The 23,494-nt window shown below is 40.0% G+C and overlaps 1 protein-coding gene across 1 annotated transcript in view; it reads left to right on the plus strand.

Moving 5' to 3' along the window:
- Positions 1-23,494, plus strand: part of ATP8A1 (ATPase phospholipid transporting 8A1) — a 223,768-nt gene that overhangs the window by 20,426 nt on the left and 179,848 nt on the right. Inside the window, exons 2-4 of the mRNA XM_040624838.1 lie at positions 15,496-15,610; positions 16,999-17,098; positions 18,033-18,131. Of these exons, the coding sequence (XP_040480772.1) occupies positions 15,496-15,610; positions 16,999-17,098; positions 18,033-18,131 (314 nt within the window). The remainder of the gene's footprint in view (positions 1-15,495; positions 15,611-16,998; positions 17,099-18,032; positions 18,132-23,494) is intronic.

The raw sequence follows: 23,494 nt of genomic DNA on the forward strand, positions 1-23,494 counted from the left end.
GGTGCGGACTACCAGGCAGCAGGGAGGTGAGAAGAAACAGTCAGACTGAGGATATAGTCTGAAGGTAGATCTAACAGATTTATTCATGGATAGGATGGTGGAGCATTAAAGAAAGAGAGGAGTGGAGAATGAATAAAATTTGGGGCCCTGAGCCCAAAATGATAGTGCCATTTACTGGGATAGAAAACACTGGCATGAAGGACTGAAAACATCCTTGCATCTTAGAGTGGGAAGGTCCACATGTGCATAATAGGTATGTTCGTGTGTATTTTTTGTTTTGTTTTGTTAGAATATCACATTTATTCTAAAATCAGGATTTCCATCTCCTACTTCCCTCATCTTCTTTGAATATTCTTTAGAACTGCAGTAAACGTAACTATTGGTATCTTGTCTGTTGCAGTGGATTTTAGACATCTGGGAGCTGTATGGATTTAATCTGTTTGGGATTGATATTTTATTGCCAGGACTTTTCACTCCATAATCAGAGGTGATGAGAACTTTCTTTCATGTCATCATCATGTTCTCTTGGCTCTTGAGGTGTTCCAAGCTGCAGGAACATCCTTCAGAGTGGAGAAATTAAATGAAAGCACTTGCTATAAAGTAGGTGCTAAGCAAATGTTACTTGAATCTGTGTCTGGTGAGTGATTGGGATAAGATCAAGCTGTTCAGGTTTTGGAAGCTGAGATTTTAACATGTTGGAGTGGTTCTAAAATCTCATGGAGTTTTCTTCACTTTGCTCATCAATGACCAAGGTGTCCCAGCAGATCCGAAGGGCTGATTTCGTGATTCTAATTCATGGTGGTATAGCGTGTGGAGGCACAGGCATGGAATTAAGAGGCTCCCTCTGCAGTGGGTGATTTTTATTTAGGGTGTTAGAAGGTTCTTGAAGCATCTGTGCAACCCATCCTCACATCATTCTTATTGCACCTGCAAATTGTGTAGGCCTGATGGCAATCTCACACATGTGTAGGTGTCATTGCTTTAATGTCACGAGCACAGTGCTGGGTCTTCTATGTCTTTGCAGCCCACCAGCTGTCATTCACACATCCTGGTTTAATCTCCTCAGTGGAGGTTTCTGTCATCTTCTTTAGCCACATCCTGACATACGGAAGGAAGCCAGCCATGCCTTACTTGCTTTTGTGCAGGTGACTCCTAGATCTTTGAGCCTGTCTTGTCTAACCAGTCTTGGTGGGTTCTTTAATTCTGCCCACAGTGCTTATGGCAGACAAGCCATCCCCAGGCCACACCCATTCTTAAGGTCATGTTGGGATGTGGTGGGGTTCTCTGGTGCCCCTTTATGGATTTCCCATTTTTCTAGCCCTTGTTCAGTGGACTTGTTAGATATGTTGCGTCTAAATAGTGCCACTGCTGGTCTTCAACAGGCAGATGAGCGCGTCCACCCTTTTCTTATCCTGGGAGTGTTCTGTAGAGTAAAATGGTCTTGCTTGTGGGCAATTTATGTTGCTGTGTGCGCTGCACTGACTTCTCTGCCAAGGTCATAATTAGCAAGTAAGCTTTAGGTTCCTCACTAGGTGTTTTTGATGGTTGAGACCTTGTTAAGAAACAAGGGAGAATTATTATTTCTGTCTTGCAAAGTCACAATGGAGGTAAGAAGCAGGTGCCTGTCAAACTCCACTGACTCATACTGAGAAGAATACAGCAGCAAAATGATGTTATTTGACTGTTTCTGCTTCCTTAAATAAAATGAGAACTAGTCTGTTGGAACCAGTCATGTGTTCACCTATTTTTACATTATAAGATGCATAAATAGCTCTAAAACTCAAAGTTGTAATAATTCATTTAATTTTCATGGTTGTTTATTTATATTTTTTCCCTAGTGTGTTTTAAGGCCCGGGTCATTCAGTATTATAATTCAGTTATATCTTCCTATGAATGCATTGCTACCAAAGTCCATAGGGTTAACTAGGCTGCAAGGATCTTTATCAAATCAATAATGCTTTTCTCCATGTCTAAAGTGATTAAAACTTGGTTGTACATTGGCACTGTATTTGTGGTTCTCTGATGACCTCATAATTGTCTTTTTTTTTTTTTTTTTTGATCTTTTTAAAAGATAGCCTTGTGGAACTGTAGAGTTGGAGGGAACTTAGAGCTCATACAGTACGACACAGTCCCTGACACCGCCTGCCTGGCCTTTGGTACCCAGTTCCTGCTTGAATACCTCTCAGCGATGGGAATCGTGCCCCCTTGTAAAACAGCACATTTCATTCTCAGCCAAGTCGAATTCTTAGCAAGTGCTTTCTTGCTAAGAAAGCAATAAAAGCAGTGAAACCTTTGATTTGATCCACGTTTTGCTGGGCCAAATGTCCCCCATGTTGTATTTGCACAGTTGGAGTTTTTGTTTGTTTGTTTTAGGTTTTAGTATAGAACCCTCAATTCATTCAAGCTCCCCAAACCTTCTCGAATTCTGTTTCTTTAATGTCGTCTGCACATTTATTAGTGGTGACCTGTATGTCCTTATCCTGTCATTGGAATCCAGGCAGTCTGGCTCCAGAGCCCTCTTGAAGTTATATATTTATTTTGTCTGTCCAAGGGATCCTCTTGTATCAAAGCAGAGACTCATGGGACTCAGTCTTTGGGGTCACTCATTCTACACAATATTGTCCTTTTTTTTTTTTTCCCTCTGTAATTACTTCATTTCCTACTTTATACCTTTGGCATGCATATGGCTTCAAAGTACCATGACCTCCTCCAGCCCCACTCTCTGTGAAGGTCCCTGCTCAGTGCCTGCCTATGTCTCTGGACCACAAGACCACATTCCTGGAAGGGAATCAGATTGGCCCAGCTAGTCAGCTGCCCCATGTTAAACCTGACATCCCAGGCCAAGGTAGTAGGTCAGGAGAGGATTAGAGGGGCAAGAGCCAAGGGTGTCTCAGGGTTAAGCTCCTTCAGATGGGCTTCAGGCAGGGGGGGGCACCAAAGGAAACCTCCAGTGTGAGCCCCTGTGGATGTTGGTCAACTAGTTAAGAATTCACATCATTATATAATCATGGAATTGTGTCTCTGTTTAAAAGAACAGGGCTTAGCTGAAAGCCTTGTTGAAATCCAATGCTACAAGCTCTACTTTACTTTTTAAAAAAGATTTTATGTATTTCTTTGAGAGAGCACATGTGCAAAGCAGGGGGGAAAGGAGAGGGAAAAGCAGACTTCCCAGTGAGGAGGGAGCCCAATCCAGGGCTTGATCCCAGGACCCCGAAATAATGCCCTTTGCCGAAGGCAGATGCTTAACCATCTGAGCCACCCTGGCACCCCTAAAGGCTCTATTTTAAAAAAGGAAAGAAAGTCTGTGGAGGCTTGCTGGTCCCTGATGATCACCTCTTTCCTTTAAACCATTCTTTTAATCATCTACAGTTGATTTTTGACTGGCGTTGACCCTAACCTCGTTATCCAGTAACAGTATTATTTAGATTTAGGTAATACAAAAAATCTTTTTTAAAGGGAATTTTTTTTTAAATCTCTGACTACATAACCTGTGTTATGAGAAACACCACTTTTAAAACAGTGAAGTCCTAGTCAATGTTAACTGACTTCTCAATGCTAAAGGGAACTTTGAGTTATTTTCAGATTTTTATCATAAATCCTTTAGAAATTTTAGTTCCCATTATATAACTTTGTGAACTCTGAAAGCACCTCATAACCAGTTCGTAACCAGTTTCTAATGTACTGGATTCCTTTTCTTCCTTGTTCAGAGCACTGGGATGGCAGTTTCTTACCTCCAACTTTTGGAACCTCTGTCATTCACCATGGCTCTTCTGTGATTAGTGACAATTCACTTAACGATTCTGCAGGTTCTCACAGTTCTGCAGGTTTACATATATGTGTATATGTGTATGTGTATAGATATAGACATAGATATGCTGCAAGGCAGAAGTTCATTTAGAGCAGCTAGGGGCTGGCTTTTCTTTTTTTAGCAAGCCCCTCCTTTCCTCTGTGCTTCCATGCCTCCAACTAATGTTTGCTTTAACTTGCCTAAGAAAGTCTTAAGTTGGTTATCCTTGATAGAGAATGAAGTGAAGTAGGAGTTGAGAAATTCTCTTTTTATTTTACTATCTCTTAACATTGTACCATCAGTTGCAGGCAGCAGACCTACCCCAGGAATTCCTTGTACTCCCAAATGGAAGGAAGAAAACATTTCTGTAATCTCTAACATTTTTTTAAAACACCTTTCCTTCATTCTCAGATGTCTGTGCATCTGTTATTATTCGCTCTTGAACATGTGAGCCGATTTCCAACATTTCCAATATCTTGTTTATCTTCTCTTACTTGTTCAGCAGCACTGGTCTCTTTGAAGATGCCTGACTTTCTGCCTCATGAGGACTTTTTTTTTTTTTTAAAGATTTTATTTATTTATTTGACAAAGAGAGACAGCCAGCAAGAGAGGGAACACAGGCAGGGGGAGTGGGAGAGGAAGAAGCAGGCTTCCCAGCAGAGGAGCCTGATGTGGGGCTCGATCCCAAAATGCCAGGATCACGCCCTGAGCCGAAGGCAGACACTTGACGACTGAGCCACACAGGTGCCCCTCATGAGGACTTTTCACAGTCAGTCAGCATGTTGCCTTTTCTGAAAAAGATTTTATTTATTTATTTATTTATTTATTTATTTATTTATTTGAGAGAGCACATGCACAAGTAGTGGGGAGGGACCTAGAGAGGGAGAGGAAGGGAGAGAAAGAAGCAGACTGTTCGCTGAGCAGGGAGCCTGACACAGGGCTCGATCCTAGGACCCTGGGATCATGACCTGAGCTGAAGGCAGATGCTTAACTGACTGAGCCACCCAGGTGCCCCAGCATGTTGCTTTAGACAGCCTTCTGGACTTCTGCCATTTTGGGGCCTTGATAACTTGAAATTTGTCCTTCCAGAGTCTAGAATACATGTCTGGCTTGGTCCAGCAGTCCCTTTTTTGCCTGTCAAAAGCTCTTTGGTACGGTTATATTTTCTACAAGTTTCATTTCTACTTTATCCCTTTTGCATTGATTACAGCTCAGTCCATGGTAGCAATTCCTCATCTTGTTTCCTGCATCTTCTCAGAGAAGAATTTGATGCCAGAACAAGTCAATGGTGCTTTTAGCTAATTGAGACTTGTAGGAGATGCCTGATAGATGTCTGGCAGTTGAAACCCCTCATTGCTAGTGTGGTCTGTTTCTGTGCCAATTTTTCAATCTATATTGGGAACATACCATTTATTTCTTTTATCTGACCAAATGATCTATGGGCTATTCCCAAGGAGAGATCATTAAATTCCTTCCATCTTTTATTCTTCTTCCTTTCCTGTTAAGCATGATCTGGCATTAATAAAAATTTTCACTGTTATTTCTAGCAATTAAGCATGCCCAAGATGATTATTTTTCTAGGTTAATAACCAAGGCTAGCGGCCAAGGAAATTGAGTGCTTACTATGTGTGAGGTTCAACACTAGGCATGCCATAGATTTTCAATGTGAAACTTGCTTAAGGATAGCCTGTCTTCCTTATGTCAGGAATACTTTTTTTTAGTGTCCACCACTTAGAGTTCATAGTACTCCTTTTGAAGCTTGCTGCAATTCGGCATGAGTTCAGGAAGTATTAAGCCTTTTTTTTCCCCCCTGTTCTAGATAAGAAATGCTGTCTATGTGGTTTCACACTTGTTTATTTTTAGATGAGTTCCCACAAAGACACTTAAGGAAAAATAACATTTACCATGTATTGTATTGTCGACAGGTCCTGATAGAATATATTAGTGGGTATCAGGATAGGCACAGCACTTCTAGGAATTTTTAGATGCCTAATATTAAAATAGAGAATTGAGTGAACATTTATTACATGCAAGAGACTTTCCTGAAGTGTTCTTTATTACTTCCCCATATTAGAGTAACATACCTGACAGTTACTTACATGTGCCCTTAGCCTGTCCTGTCTCAGTGCATAAGTTAGGTATATCTCTAACGTCTATTCTTACTCTCCGTCGCTATGTATAAGTATATAGGTCAAAAGATTAATATTGGAATGGTCAAAAGACCACTATCTGTTAAACACTTTAGTAGGTGACACTTCAAGGAGGAATGGTCAGGAAGGGTGCTTTAACATCTGAGTAGCATATAACAAGGCCATGAGGGTAGGAGAGATTTATGGTTGGAAAAAACAATTGAGGTGGAACAGGGTAGGTAGAGGAGAAATAGAGTTAGAAGTCAGGTCAAGCTGACTTGTTGCATGAATGAAGGCGTCCGTCAGTGGTAGAACTTTAGAGCTAGGGTGGGCTTTAATCAGTTTCCATGTATTGTCCTGGCTATGGTACTCACTGGCTCTCTGACCATGAGCAGTTCTCCATGAGAAGTAGTTTCCTTATCTTCATCGTTTTGAGAACTGTTTAAAAGAATTGAACCCTTCCATAAGATGAAAACAACCAATTTTTTGAAGCAAATAACAATGTTTTGCATCACTGGGGTAAGTGGGTGTCCTTTGTTACACCATTTTGTTAGAACTCCATTGGTCTTGAGGGTAATGAGATACCATCACATTTGCATGAAAAAGAAGGTAAAGGAGAGGAAGCTAGGGATGTAGAAAGCTTTTGGCTGTTGTGCACATTCCTTAGGGTGACAACCCATAGCTATCCCAGAACATGCTGGACTCAGGGCTTGGTTAGGGCAGCTGTTAACATCAGAGGAGTTCTGATCTAGCAAGTAGGGCAGGTTGGGGAAGGTTCTAGGCAGCCTGGTGATTTTGTGGGCAGGGTAGTTGCATTATGGTTCCAGGTCATCATTCCATGCAGAGCAGGAAAGTCAGCTCGTGACTGGTGGCCTGGACCAGGTATGGTGTCTGTATCCTACATAAGATGAGTGTTGGGAGAGAACTTCAAGCAAAGGACCGAAATACCTCTACTAAAATTCCATAATATGGAAACGAAGCATATTCTTTAAATAGGTAGAGTAGTTCCCAGAATCAAATGAGAAACTTTACAGGAAGGTCAAAGATGATCCAAGGCAGCTTGACTGATAGATGGTTAGTTCAGGTGTCTTATCTGTGCTCAACCTTTTCATATGTCCAGACTGCAAACTGACTGTGACTAGTTTATGCATGGACCATGGGCCCACCTTTAAGTCAAAAAGGGAATAGTAATTTGATGCACCAGTCCCTAAAGACTGCCTACAGTTGGGGAAGGGGGATTCTCCAAAGAAAACCAAAGGATTTTTCAGGAGAAGCAGACGCTGAGCTGAAATGAGCAGCAAATGTCCACTGCACTGAGCCTAAATCAACACAGTATAGGAAAGTCTATTGATGCAATTGAAAATTTCAGTTCCCTCCTGGCTATTGCAGTATTGGGCTAGAAATTCGAGATAGATTGCTAAATAGTTTCTATTTAATTTCCGTACTTTTAAAGGTATTTGACGTCTTCAGTGCCATCTTTGAAAATGTAGCGTGAGTCTTAACCTTTAAAGTACCCAGTTCATTGTTTGTTCCAGAGTGGTGGTTTCTTCCTTTTGTTCCTTCTCTGAGCAGCTGCTGTTAGGTCACAATTGAACATGTGAAATAGCTGTTCTGCCTCAACAATGCAGGATATGGGATTTCAAATCTCTTTTGTAGCTCTAGTAACTGCTTTTATATTTCTAATTAAACTATTTATGTAGTAAGATACCATTAAAAACAAAATAAATACAAACTTATAAATTATGTGTAGCTGAAGATTGCTTTGTTCCAGAAACATGAGCCAAGAAAACCAAAACAAACAAATAAAAAACGTATTACATGAGGACTTCTAGTTGCTCTTTTTTTTAGAAAACAAAATAAAAACCTATTAAAATTTTGGTAATGCTCATGATTTCCCAATAAGTAGCCCCTAACTTTAATCACATCTAAGTTCTGTAGCTTGTGCCTCTAAAGTCTCTGGCTAGTTTTCCAGTTCATCTTTTATTAGATTCCACAACTGTTGCAGGCATGACTGTTTGTCTGATGACCTCATTCTATGTCAAAAACCATAAGCAATTACTGTGACCTCTTTAATGTCTAATATTGGAGGCCACTAGGCAGAAGGATATACAATTGGACTCTCCTGAATATGTTAGGAAATATTATAATAGATACTCTGATTCCAGCTTTAGCCTTACTTATAATTGCGGTAAAGTTGAGTCTCCAAAAACTCAGTGGTTCTATAACCATATTACCAGGCAACAGAATGACTTTGTATTTTGTTCTCTTCTCCCTCCTACCTACCCACCCCTGCTTTTCTGTTGCATAACCCCCCACACAGATGACAATTTGGGGGAAAACATTTACTGATTTTATATTAATTTATAAAATTGTAAGGTAAAGTCCATTACTTTACTGTCTAGGTGTAGTCACTGGTCACAACTTTAATTAAATATTATCCCAAAATTTAAAAAATATTAATACTTACATTAGTGTCTTTAAGTCTTGTTTTCCCCATCTCAATTATTTTGAAGGGGAGATGAACTTTATAATATCTGGCTAGGGGAAAGACTGACAGGAACTGTATGAGCGACAAGTATTGTGCTACATTGCTCACATCATGTCATGGGATCCCTTTAGTAACTACTTTATGCATGAGGACATGAGGCTCAGAACGTAAAATAATTTGCACAGTGTTACGTACAAGATCTGACCATCAAGCCTCTTCCTCTTCCCCACAGTCCGCCTTTCTGCTCATAGTAATAAAAATAATAACTAGAATTTTTATACGTGCATGAGGAGCCAGGTACTGTTCCACGTACTTTCCACACATGTATTATTTCTTTTAATCCCCACAAAAACCTGTGAAACAAGGTAGGCAGCTAGAGTGAAGGAATTTGCCTAAGGCAGCCATAGCGCACAGCTGATGGACCTGAACTGTATCTCTCACTCCGTGATCTGTGTTCCCAGTTACAATTCTGTCATGCCTTCCTTGAGTATACCTTGTGTTTGCAGTATCATCGATTCGTATGTTAGAAAAAGATGCATGATTTTTAAGGATAGGATTGGTTGACTGTAAAGAGAATTCTAGTAAGTGGTTAATCATTTGTTGCATTTAAAATCCTAAATTTCTCTCAAGTCTTGGGCTTTGGCTTGAGGTAGCATCAGACAGTGGGTAACTATGGCCTCATGCAGTGGTGGAATGGTGATGCTTGGCCTGGGGAGGCTGTGAGGGTCAGAGCAGCCCCACCTCCAAAAAAGTATCATGTATACATCCATTTCATCTCTGTCACCACTGTCTCACCCAGGCCTCGTCATCTTTTTCCTGGGTGATCATAGTAGCCTCAAAATGATCTTCCCGCCTAAAACTTTTCAGTGGATTCCTACCACCCAAAGAATCTAAGTTCAAGTTTCTTACTGTTTTCCCAATCTGGCCCTGCCTCTCCCTATGTGATGCCCCCCATTCACTATCACTGATGCTCCTGTACCTGGAAATGCCAACCTGATTCTTACCTCGAAGGCTTTGTTCCTGCTCTTCCCCAGCTGGGTTTACACCATCCCTTCCTTAATTCCTTATTGAGGTCCCAACTCAGCCTGTCCTCCGAGAGGCCTTCCCTCCCCCTCAGTATAAAGCAATAGTGGTGACAGCAACCACAATGAGGCCAGCCAGCATTTAGTGAGCTCTTACTCCACACCAGCCACTGTTTTCTGCATTTACTAACTCACGAGAGCCTCATGACCCTCTGTTGCAGTAGACGCTGTTCCCGTGTCCATCCTAGAGATGATGAGACTGAAGCAGAGAGAATTCTGTCAGTCATTCTGTCAACCACTTGCTTTATTTTCTTCACACTTACCATGGTCTGTAATTATCTTGCTTTCCTCTAGAAACTAAGCTGCAGAGAGGAGGGACCTAATCTTATTTTCTGCTGTTCCTGAGGCTTTTTAAAGAATGCCTGGGACATAGGAGGCACTTATGTTGAAATATATTGAATGAATGAATGAATGAATGAATGAACAATCTGACAGATTAGGTCATGATATTCGTGATGAGAAATAGAACATTTCAAAGATGAACTTTCCGCTGTAATTGTACGAAAAGGACTCAAAGCCCTTCACTTAAATAATTGTTGAGCATTTTTCTTCTCTGTGGCATTATAAGGTGTGCATGTAAGCATGTGACCTTGAATGCGGGCGGAGGAAGGAAGACTGTATGTCAACATGCTCATTAACCCAGTGGTCGCTGGTTAATAGGTGGGTGCCAGGGGGTTGCTGGCAACAGATTGTCGTCCCTACTTAACTCCTCAAGCACGGAGCCCCATGGGACTTTGTAACTGGGTTCTGCTGCAGGTTAGGTAAGGCTGCTCTTGCTGTGAAACATCTGGCTCAAGTAGGGAGGTTCTTATTTTGTTTTGCAAATGTCATTGTTCTTCTGAACAAATGATGTATTGACTTGTTTCTTTCTGGTGCCCAGCAAAGACTAATTTCACAGGATTTGGGAGCTGAAAAAGAACTTCAGAGGATTAGCCTACCTTCCTCATTTTATAAGGGAAGAGAAACAACCCCCAGGGATGAAGTGGTTTTCACAGGGTCCCGTACGTAATCGGTGGGAGAACCAGAGCTTGCCTCACAACCACCAAGTGAGTTTAATGACGGAACACTGTTAGGGGAAGAAGAACACCTGTTCACTTCAGGGCCATGATCAGAATGGTGACCCATGAGCATCTTCCAGTTCCTTGAGAAGGAAAATCATTGCTGGGAGCCAAAACGGCCACCAGGAGGATGTTGCTTCTACATCCCTCTCTAGTAATACAAAGTAATATCTTCTTGTAGCACATGCAGTAGCTAAAAGTGGTATGTCACTCTTTGTTTCCCTGTATTGAAACTTTTGGTCCTTCAGAAACCTAGAAATAGCATTTGGTCATTTTATAACTAAGAATGCGGAAATTGGCCTGGGAAGAATCCCTGGTTTGCTATTGTTCCAAGTAATTTTATCATTTAAATACTGAGTACCTTTATCATTAATTGAAATAGTTAACAACAGTGCTTTAGAACACAAAAATGCCTTTCTGCTGGGGAGAGAATAAGCAAGATATTACAAACACTAAATATGGAATTTTCACAGTACCTGGAATTCTGAATTACTGAATCGTTGTCTATTCTAGTTTGCATAAATAAGGAAAAGTCTTCTCCTTATTCATTTCAATAACAGCTAGTGCTGAACAGTTTATTTGAGGAGACCGGTGTGCTTCTGCCTGGTTTTAAGACCTTGTGGACCCTGGAGAGTGCAGCACCGGAAGAAGCTAACGTGGTTCAGAAGGCATAATTGAGACCTGCTTCATTTCTGCTCCTTACAGTGCTGGGGGTGTGACTGTGTCCACCAGGTTCTTCGCTCTGTAGAACTTTTAGTTTAAGAAGAGTAATGATGCTATTAGTGGATGTCAAATGCCCAAGTAAGCACTGAAGACACCGGGGTGAATGCTTGAGAGACTTTTCTGGAGAATTCAAAATGAAGGAGTGTGGGTTTGGAATCATTACTTTGTATGTCTATACTAGGGGCCATATCGAGATGCCCCCCCCCAAAAAACTTGAAAATGAGAGATATGCGCTTGCTTTCTTATTTCTTTGTAAGCTCAGCTCATGGGAGGAGCAGAACCATCTGCGAGAGAGGCAGATCTGTTCCTAGGCCTGCAGGGTTTGATGGTCAAATCCCACTGGCAGATTAAGTGTCAGTTGCAGCTTGGAGATGGTTATGGTCAGGAAAAGGGTGAGTCAGGGAGTTGAACATTGGTAGCACTCGTCTCAGCTTTGTGGAAGGAAACAGAATTGTGTCACACAGATTTGCAGTATCATGGCCCCATTGCCAAGGTATCCCAACAGACTTTGAAGATTTTGATTCCACCAGTGCATCTACCCCTGTTGTGGAATTGGGTCCATCAGGCTGTGCTGGCCCAATGCTTTTAGACTTGACCCAGTGGGTTAATGCCTCAGTTGTTGAGGGAGTTTGGATTGATGTGTTACGCATATGTCCAGAACTAACTTGCCTGTTGCTACAACATAAGAGTTCATTGAAGGTTCTAATTATAATAGTTAACAAACTTTTACTTTCCAAATTAGTATGAATGCCAGTCTTTTTCCCAGATACCTTCATGGATTATTCCTGAGGACCTGTGAGGTTAGATGCTATGCCTGCTCACTGCTAGCTCACTGCTAGCTCGCCACCTACTGAGGAATAAATAGGGATTCGGGGGCACACACAAGGTGGTACGTGCAACCTCTGGCCTTCAGCATCCTGGCAGTGGGCCTCAGGTACCTGCAGGGCCTCTTTGTTACTGCTGATGGAGGAGCCCCGAGGGAGGCAGGGCAGGGGTGACTACCAGCTCCCACTGGCTGAGTGCCTGGCTCCCTGCTTTCGGTGCAGATCTCCCTCCCTCCTCCAGTATCACACCTGCTCAGGGCTTCCCAGTGCCTGAGCTCCAGGGGTTCTGCTCCGTGTGCTCAGCTTCACCTGCACCACCTTCCTGAGGCTTTTCCTGTAGTGCCTCAATGAAGCAGGCCTGTGGCCTCTGTAATATTCTGTGCTTAGAACCATCCAGCCCCCCTGCTGGATGAGAACAGGTCACCAGTCTAGACTTTCTCCCTGATTTTGGTGAGTGTTTTCTTATGTTCAGACCTTGCTGAGGGCCCTACTAGTCCATTAGAATTGTTTTAATTACTCTCCATTTAAGGGAAGGAGTTGATTCCATTCCCTGTGTCACAGGAGATTCCTTTACTTCATAGATACTCTTGAATACAGTTTAATATGTGAGGGGGCGATATGATGTCCGGTGCCACCTGGCAACATTTGCAACCCCAATATAAATGGATATGGAGTGACCCCTAACTCTTCAGCTAAGAACATCCAAGGCCAGGCCCTCAAAAGTCCAGCTACATAGAGTAAATACAATCTGAGGGCTTCAGAGTGGAGTAGAGAACTGATTTTTCCTGAGGATCTCTGTCCAGTTGAGGTTCCAGAAATGGTACATTATGATTTTTGTGCTGTCTTTAAGGAAAATCTCATAAAAGATTTTTTAAGATTTTTTTAAAAATTTACATCCCTCTACTTGATGTTCCATGTCTTAGTCCGTTCAGGCTGCTGGAACAATACCGTGGACTGGGTGGCTTGTGAACAACAGAGATGTATTACTCACAGTTCTGGAACCTGGGAAGTCCAAGATCAGGGCACCAGCAGATTCACTGTCTGGTGAGGCCCCGCTTCCTGGTTATTGACCATCTTCTCATGTGTCCTCACATGGTGAAAGGGACAAGGGATCTCTCTAAGGTCTCTTTGGTAAGGGCACTGGTCCCATTAATGAGGGCTTCACCTTCGTGACCTAATCACCTTCCAAATGCCCTACCTCCTAATACCACCAATTTGGGGATTATATGTTTACATATGAATTTGGGGAAGACACAAATGTCTGGTCTATAGCAATCCATATGTAAAATTTTGATTATATAAAAGTAGGGGGGAAGTTTGTATCTAAAACATGGTGTAGTGAAAGGTAATTATTCACCATGCGACCATAGGCAAAGCTGCTAATGTGTCTAAAACAGTAAAATGGCTATGACAGTACTTAATTTGGAGCCATGTGGCCTCCGGTGCGACCGTTCTCACTCTGCGCCTCTCGACTTGTAAAGCTTTCAGTGGCTCGCTGCCAAACACAGCATACGTTCCAGACTCCTGCACAAGCGTGAGAGGTCTCCCGAGATCTGGCCTGTGTACTTTTCAGCACATCTCACCTGTCTTTACCTAGCCCTTTGTTGCCGCCTGTGAATTCCCCTGCACACACTACACTGGTCCCCATACTCATGTTCCCCACCTTTGTAGGAAACCGAAATGATTTTCTGGTTTCATATAGCAACAAAACCCCAGAGACAAGCTTTCCTTGTACAGTTCGTTACCAGCACTTGGCTGTCATGAGTGTCCTTATCAATGGGTGGAGAAAAATTTACTTGCCTGCAGGAAAAGAAAAAAAATGGCCAAATAACCACTCCTTTGTCATTTGATATTTATTCAGCAAACATTTATTGAGTACCTGCTGTTTGTTGGTACAGTGTTAGGAAGATGAGTAACATGCACCTATAGCCTCAGGGAGTTCCCACTCTGGTAGAGAGAGGCAGACTCCTGAGCAGGCAGCAACAAAACCTTCTGATAAGTGATTTGCTGGGGCGACGGGGAAGTGCAGAGGGCTGTGGGAATACAGAGAAGGATCACCGACTTAGTACTGTAGAATACTTCAGAAGAAATGTTCAAAAGGTCAGCAGGTTTTATGGGACGAGTTGGCTAGATAAAGAAGAAAAGAAAAACGGGTATCTAATGGAGAGTATTGTTGGTGGCCCTTTCTAGGAAAGGGGTAAGGACTGATTTAATCTAGTCTCATTTAAATCTCACTAGACAGTAAAATAAGCAGTTTACATTTTTTTCCATTCTTCTGGAACTTGTATGTGTTTTTGAAAAATGTTGTCAATATGGTGACAAGATGTTACCCCATTGAAATTGCCTGAATCTGTTGCATTGTTAGAATGATCCCGAGATGACTTGCAATGGTCTCAAGATATTTAAAACTCATTGTGAACATAAATTGTCATTAGTGGAAAGATTAAGATGATCACAGTGAGTTGTGGTCATACCACAGCCTGGTGGTTGCCTATTTAAACCTTAATGTTCATCTTTTTTTCTCTTTTTTTCTGTCTTCACCAAAAAGAAAAAAATAAGAAAGGTATTAAATGTGTAATCTTAAGTTTTAAAAATATATTTTAAATTACCCTTCTCATTAGTTCTTGTGTAAAACTGTAATGGAAACTAGTTTAAATTTTTTTGTTACTTTTAGATGTATTCTCACATAATGGAAGGAAATAAGTTGAACATTTATGGGGGAATGATGAGTAAAAACTGCAAAATGATGATACTGTTTTTGAAATGGTCAGTTTTTACATGACTATTAAATGCTGCCTTTCAAATTTAGTAGAAATATGAGACGTAGGGATTTTCCTTTTTTTATTATAAAAAACAAGAAGATGGGGCGCCTGGGTGGCACGGCGGTTAAGCGTCTGCCTTCGGCTCAGGGCATGATCCCAGCATTCTGGGATCGAGCCCCACACCAGGCTCCTCCGCTATGAGCCTGCTTCTCCCTCTCCCACTCCCCCTGCTTGTGTTCCCTCTCTCGCTGGCTGTCTCTACCTCTGTCAAATAAATAAATAAAATCTTAAAAAAAAAAAAAAAAAAAAAAACAAGAAGGTGAATCAGGGGGAAGCATGTAGCTTTTAACATATTTCAGAATCTCAAGTAGTTATGAAGTATGTTTTTGTCTGGTTAATAACATGAAACATTTTTTTTTAAGATTTTATTTATTTATTTGAGAGAGGGAGAGAAAGCACAAGCAGGGGGAGTGGGAGAGGGAGAAACAGGCTCCCCACTGAGCAGAGAACCTGGCGCAGGGCTCCATCCCAGGACACCAGGACTACAACCCGAGCTGAAGGCAGATGCTTAACCAACTGAGCCACCCAGGTGTCCCAACATGAAACATTTCTTACTGAATAAGAAGACTCTCTCTCTTTAAGGTTATGAGAAGACCGATGATGTCTCAGAGAAGACTTCACTGGCTGACCAGGAGGAAGTACGGACTATATTCATCAACCAGCCCCAGCTGACAAAATTCTGCAATAATCATGTCAGGTAGGAACTACCAGAGATCTCTGTGGGGCCAGCTGTCACAGCAGAACCCAGTCGAGGGGCCATCTCCCCTCTCTGGCCAAAACAAAAAGGCTTATAGAGAGAGCTTTCAGTTAAATCAGTCACTATCTGAGAGCTCACTGGAGGCAGTGTGAATTGGCTGTTTTCTCCATCTCTTAGCCATTAAGGAGATGTCAGTAAGAATCTGGGTAAACAGAAAGGATAAACAGCCGTACTCTACCAATTCTATATATAGTGCCTGAATAGCAAAAGCTGCTTATGGATAAATACCTTTGTCTCAAGCCTGTTAATAGAGTGATGGATTATTGTTTTTGGCAACAAGTTTTAACATTTTGGAAGAGGTCTTTGCAGTTCTTCACCAAGAACTCCTTTTTGTTAAATAGTCTTTAAATACTGGCTTTTGATAGTTGTAAAATTTAGTTATGGTGTCGAGGAATGGAGGGCTGTGAGAATTACTTCACTGTTACATTTTCCTTCCAACAACAGTATAAAAAGTAACACTGTTGTAAGCACTGTTCAGTAAGTGGACTTTGGAATGGAGTGAACATGAACACCCCCTTACCCCTTATGCTAGCCCAGTGTTTCTCCAGTGGCATAATTCCTGGATTTGAGAAATGCCCGTTTAAAATTAATATTTACAACTTCAAATTCTAGAGTAACTTTCTCAGTTTGGGGAATGTGGGATGCATTCCTGTAATCTCCTATTTTTTTAATTTTTTGAAGCTTTTTGTGGAAAACATTAAACATAAAAGTAAATAGCACAATGAACCTGGTTGTACCCATCGTCCAGCCTCACAATTATCAATTCATGTAATCTTCTTTCTATTGAAATAACAAGAAGAAGATTGGATGTTTTCAAGACCCAAGTGATGATATCTTACTGATTGTGGGCATAGCTGGTGTGCTCAGTGTGGAGTCCTAGCCAAGTTCCTAGAGGGACAATGAAGAAAATTTGACCAGAATCCTAGAAAACTTCCCCTTTTTCTGAAATTATCCAGTGAAGGCATCTCTGTTTAAAGTTCCTGGTCTTGCTCAAATTAATTTTTTTTTGGTAAGGTTTTCTTTATTAAGGTATTATATACTATCCTAACTAAAGTTGCTCTTCTTTGTAAGCTACTCCTAGTATGTTAAAAAAGGATGATTGGCCAAAGAGAACAAAAGCTATTGTGCAAAATATTAAACTCTAACTATTCAATTCAACAATTCCTTTCACTCATTTTCATTTAGGTTAATGACCATTTACAATATTCTCCCAATTTGAAACAGAGGGAAAATGTTCGTCTAATTTTTTATATGATGATAGTAGAATTTTGTGAATGTGAGTACTAATTATGGAGTAATTAAGTTTTATGCTGCTTTTTGTTTTCTAGCACTGCTAAATACAACATAATCACATTCCTTCCAAGATTTCTCTACTCTCAGTTCAGAAGAGCTGCTAACTCATTTTTTCTCTTTATTGCACTGCTTCAGGTAAAGTCACGTCGTAAAACTTAAGTTCAAAGTCAAATGTTCAGATATTAATAAATGTTTTTGTTAAACTTCGGAAGATCGGTCGTGGGTTTATCTAAACATAGACAAGCTGGTTTGGATGGACATTTCCAGCTCCTGCTGCAAGCAGTGTCAGAATTCCACTGACCTTTGATTCATTTTTATCAGCTTATTTTAAACATTCTGTAAATTTGCTATGGCGGGAAAGAAATTTGATGGTGAAGGGGGATGGAACTTTTTCTTCAGTATTAATTAAATACTAATTTATTGTAGTAACAGTAACAGTCAATTCTGAACCTTAGGGTATAAGAATTTCCATTTTAAAACTTGTTTCTTTTTGTATTTGCATTAGTAGTAATCAGGAATAAAAAGTTTCATTTTATTAAAAAAAATACATTCATTGTTAAAAAATAATTAGAAAACACAACAAAGCATAGAGAAAAAAATTAAAACTATTATTTTTCTGCCACTCAGAGGTAACTCTCTTAACATTGGGGTGTATAGCTTCCTGGTCTTTCCCCTCCCTCCCCCCGTATTGTTTATTGATTTAACCTCCAAAAAGAAGATCATAGAATACATATGTTTTATATTCTGCTTTAACCTTGTGATAATGTGTGGATATTTTCCCATGTGATTCGGTGTGTTTTTAGAATATCCTTTTTAATGATTATATGGTATTTAACTAACTCCCCTTTGCAGGTGTTAGTCCTGCACACAATAGCTTGTCATGAAGCCAGCTAACATGCTCTTCCAGCCACTTACTAGATATGAGCAAATTGCCTCCCTCAGTATTAGTCTGCCACAGTAGTAAAATCACTGAAACGTATTTAAGAGGCACTAAGACTTGGTTGTTTTTAAACATATTATAAACTTGCTAATTCTCACTGGATTTCTTTTTTTTTCCCCCCCCAAATAGCAAATACCTGATGTATCACCAACAGGTCGCTACACCACACTGGTTCCTCTCTTATTTATTTTAGCTGTGGCAGCTATCAAAGAGATCATAGAAGATATTGTAAGTATTTAATTTTTTCATAAGTAATGTGACTTATTTTATATGCATGTTTTAAAATAATAGTATCTCTTTAAGTTTAATTCTTGACACAAGCTTTTTAAAATGCCGGTTCAACTTAAAAATGTGTAGAATATGCTCTGGAGTCCATTCCTCTTAGATTCTGTGGGATTACTGTGACAGAGTGCTTGTTAGAGTGTTCTCTACGTTTGTAGTTTAGGAATGAAAAATTAAATTTTTAATTTTTAATTGGCTTGGAGAGAAAACTATATTTGAACATTATTTTCAGTCATCCCCAGTTTTCAATTTGAACATTATTTCAAGTTAAACACAGTAACCTCCAAATTATCTCAATGTAAAGGGTCTTTTAATGTATGTTTTATTTTTAATTCATATGCACAATTTTCACTTTATTTAATACTTTTAATTCCTTTTTCATCTTTAGTTGTTCTAAGCTTCCTTTTATTTCATTGACAGTGATGACATTTGCTATTTTTATTATTCTGTAGTAGCTGAGGAAAGGGGAAGTCCGTTTCCTGTTCATAAAATAAGTTCCCCAAAATAAATTCAGACTTTTCTTTTCCTCTCTTACCGTTACTTTAACTGCCTTAGTTGAAGAAGTCAGTTTTTTTTCCTATGCTCTTTAAATACTTGACCTATCTGAAATGACCTCCTGTCGAGCCTTAGGCAAGTCAGATGGTAAGGCGAGGAAAGCCTGAGACATTCTTTAGAAAGCTCCAATTTAAACTTGCCCAAACATTTATATTATTTTTGTAGAGAATCAGATTGAAACGGGTCAAGTGTCCATTTAAATCATCAGTCTCAAAAACACCCAAGTGTGTAAGAGTACAGACAGAGGTTGTATGTCTGTGTGTGTGTGTGTAAAACATCGCAGTTCTCTTGATTGGAAATGGCACGCTTGATGGGGACCACAAGCTGAAAATTTCGGGGACTCTCTTTTTACCTATATTGTTCCACACAGACTTACCATCCTTTAAATTGTACTTGGATCTAGCAATCCATAAGGACTGGTCTTCAGTATAATTTGCTCTTTCTTTGCCTCACGTACTCCCTTTTCTTTCTTTGCCGTAGTTTTGATTAAGCATATGTTATTTACTGCACTCTGTGCTGTTGTTTTTGCAAATGTTTTTCCCATTTAATTTCTTCAATAACTTTACAAGCTGGATATTCATCCCATTTTAAAGGTAAGGAAGCTAGGGCTTAGAGAGGTCGTGAAACTTGTCCAAGAAATGGTTGGGATCAGATTCCTTCTCATCCAGTGCTCTTTTTCTGTATTGTGGCAAGTCACCGACAAAGGTATTAATCACATCTAGTGAGTCTCTGGGATCCATGTACTTGTTTTATATCCTTCACATGTATTAAGTCTTATAGCCACTCTTTAAAGGATTATTGGTATTATCTGCATTTTACAGATAAGGGAGAGGAGGCACAGAGAAGCAAGGTAACTTGCCCAGGGTCAGGCAGTTAATAACTGGGACTGTCAGAATTCAAAATAAGGCAGTTTGGTTCCAGAGCTCCACGTTATTATCACTGCTCTAGGCTGCCTGTCCTTTTTTCTTCTTCCCTAACAAAACTATAAGCTCTCTAGCTACGGTTTTTAGTACCCCTCTCTATGAAAATAAATGGTATATAAAATGATAACCAAGAGGGTGGGGTTTTTTTGTTTGTTTGTTTGTTTTTAACAGAACTTTTATTGGCGCAATGTAATTATTGGGTACTTTTAGAAGAGAGCTTATCAGGCACTTCCTGGAGGATGTAATAATAGTTGGGTGAGATAATAGTATTATGTGGAGTACTTTTCTAATAAAAATCATTATTAAGAAATTGACAAAATAGGTACTTAAAAATGGTTTAACAAGACATTTATATCAACTTATAGGTGATAGAAAGTTTGAAAACTTACTCCCTAGAAAAGGAAAAAATCAAATAGTTCAGATGATTGCCCAGAGAGCATCTTTATCAGTAATTATAATAATACATATATTTGTTCATTCATTCAACAAAATACATGAAGCAGTACTTAGGTGCCAAGAATTCACTAGCATATGTATTAGGATGTGTTCGCCTTTTGCTGCGGTAATAATCATGTCCCAAATGGTGGTGGCTTAAACCTCAGTTTGTTTTTCACATCCTCAAAGACGCTGCAGGTTTTTATCTTAGAGGAAGGACGGGCAGCAGGTACCACTGCTCGCGTAGTCACTTAGGGACGCGGCTGAATCGAGTCTGCTGTGTGGAGCATTGGTGGTCACCAGAGCAGAGGAAAAGAGACGGAGCTCCAGAGGTTTGTGGCCCAGAAGTGGAGCACATCACCTCTACTTACAGCCTAATATTAGAACTAGTGAGGAGACAAAAAGGAAGTTAATCTCGGTATCCATGAAAATAAAAGAAAACGAGATATTGGTGAAGACTAGTTACATCTTCCACTAAAATAAAACACAGCTTACATTCCAGTAAACCTTCTTTTATATTCATTGAACATTCACAATAAAACAGTAAGAGTTGCCTCCAGGGCAGACACCTGACTTACCCCCATCCAGTGCATTCTAACTCTTGATGCTTTGCATAGCTTAACATAATACAATTTCCTGTTTTTAATGTGCAAGTAGCAAATGACATAAAAACTTACTTGAAAATGCTCTAAAATTGGTGAAGAACTTTTAGTTTAAAAAAAAAAACAGCTGCATCTTGTCAGATGCCGATTCTTACGGTAAGGGTCAAGATTGGTTGTTAAATAGATAATATTCACCACGTAAAACATGCCTTCTTTGCTATACACTTCTTAATTTAAACTCTGATAAACTTTATTCTTTATAAAACAGATAATTTTTTAAAGTCTCCAGTGTTCAGAGACCAAGTACTTGGAAGAGGTTAGCGAGGAAAAGTAGCCAGGATGCAACTTTCAGTCTAGTAGAGGAGACAGACATAAATCAAGTAACCACACCAGCTGTTGTAAAAATTAAATGATGCACTGAAGTCCTTAGAACAGTACCTAGTTCTAGTAAGTGATGAAAAAACGTTAACTGTATTATCATCATCCAAATATCCTTTTCACTAAAATACAGAAAATGGATTGGAAGGAAACAGGATTTAGGTAGAATACTAGAATATTATTCTGGCTGGTAGAAAAAGAAAATGAAGAAATCTTAGACCAGGTGGCATTGCAGATAAAGCAATATAGAAAAATGAATTCAATATCTTTTTAGAAGTAGAATTGACAAGACTTTTCAGCATCCAGTATGCTCCATACACTACTTAATTTTGTTCGCATTCTCTCTCCAACCACTAGAATGTGCGTTCCATGAAGAACAAGAGTTTCCACTCTTGTTCATTGCTGTATCTTTACCAGTAGTAACGGGGCCTGGCTCATGAATTTTTGGAAACATTATTGAATGAAGAAGGATTGGATGGGAGTGAGAGGGAGAAGCAGCAGCTAAGGATGACTCTCAAGTTCCTGGTTTGAGCAAGTGGATGGTATATGGTTCTATGTCTGAGAACAAGGACCAAGGCTTGGGGGTTAAAGTCCTAGATTGCCTTATGGACACAGCTGGGGATGCCTTTGAGACTGCCAGAGGGAGATGTCAGGGAGGCTACGGAATATAACTGGAGCTCAGATGAGAGTCTTGGCTGGTGTATATTTATGTGTCAGTTACAATTGAAACTGCAGGTTTGGTTGAGCTGAGCTGGGAAAAGTATAGAGTAAGAAGCGAAGAGGGCTGGGGAGTAAGCCTTGAGGAATTCCATCACTGTATAACAAGACAGGAGATGAAGAAGGGACAAGGTACAGGTGGAACACCTGGGCAATGATAGATAAGAAAAGCTTAGGAAATGTGGGGGAAGGGTTCCCAGGAGGGAGTGGTCAACATTACATACTTAAGTATTCTAAAGTTCATGGCGCTATTTATGCAGTGTAGTTTATTGGTGCACTGTCAATTAAATATTGATAATACTAACTAATTCATTAGCCCTCAGTGATATGAAATGAATTCTCACTATAGGACAGTGGAGGTATTTGAACTCATGGAATAGCTGTATTAATATTTTCTGAACTGTTCATTTTAGAAGGAATAATTGTTTGGGATCCAGAGATGCTTTTTTTTTTTAATAGTTATAAGATTAGAATCTGCCTATCTGGATGGATCCTTACATTCAACACAATTGTTTCTTGACAAGCAACCTAATTTTTCTGTGGCAGGAAGGCCGAGGAAAGAGAGGCTCCTGTACAAGAATTCTCTGTAGATAGAAAGTAATGTTCAGGGTCTCCTTAGGTTTCACTAAGATTAAATTTCCTGTTTAAGTGGAATGTTTCATTAATTAGCTTTTATTTGTCTCCTTCAGTTGGAAGTCTATCTATTGTCTTTCATAGATGTGCATTGTTTTGGAAATATTTGCACTCCTTCAAATATCTAAATTTGCTTTGGACCATTATTGTGGACCAAAATTTATTTTGGGTTACTTTCTAATTTTCTTAAGATCTTTATGAACAATAAAAAAAAGTAAGTATTTGAGAGTTTCATCAGTTATAAAATATTCTCTACAGATGCTACACATTTAAACTTTAAAAATTCATTTAAGAACATTCGCTGGTAAATCATAAGCTTACTTTTGGAAGCAGTAATTGGCCTAATGAAAGTCTACACTTTTACAGTTTTATTAGTGAGTGTTTTGTGCTCTGGAAAAGAATTGTAGTGTGTTCCTGCATATGGATGTGGCAAGAATTATTTTCTGCAAGCCTGCCACAGAGGCGTTTTGAATGCTGTATTTGTATTTTGTGCTGTTCAGTGGCTGATTGTTTGTGGGAACTGAGTTCACGCTGCCAGCTGTTAGGACGCTCCTCCGGAGTGTTGCTGTTTGGGGAGGAGTGCTAATCCACAACTCTGGCCTTTTCCCTTGGAGAGAATGGTCGTATTTGCACTGTGATTCTAAAAACTATATTTCTTCTCAAATGGAAAGATTAGGAACACCTTTGTTTCACATTCATTCCAGCCCACCTTACAGTCAAGTCTACGGAGCTAAATCTGGCCTTGAGCTTTAACGATAGAATTTTTGAGCTCAGTTAGTTATACTCAGCACTTTTCTGCAATGTCAACAGAGGCTGATGTGTTACACTTGATGCTGTAATTTGGACAGAAGCCATGGAAAACCTGTAGTTGAACTGTAGACAAGATAGCTTTCCCTGGCCACTCAAATTCTCACCTTTCCTCTGGCCTCTCATTTCTTTTACTCTCTGCTCTAAAACCCTGGCTTATGTGACTCTTCAAACTCACTCACCTAGACTTAGGCTAACTCACCTGTTTAGCATTTAATTTTTTTGGTGCTTTTGGGAGGAAGGAGAATAGGATCATGTG

The sequence above is a fragment of the Ursus maritimus genome, unplaced genomic scaffold (genome assembly GCF_017311325.1).
Source record: "Ursus maritimus isolate PB19 unplaced genomic scaffold, ASM1731132v1 scaffold_8, whole genome shotgun sequence".
NCBI lineage: Eukaryota > Metazoa > Chordata > Mammalia > Carnivora > Ursidae > Ursus > Ursus maritimus.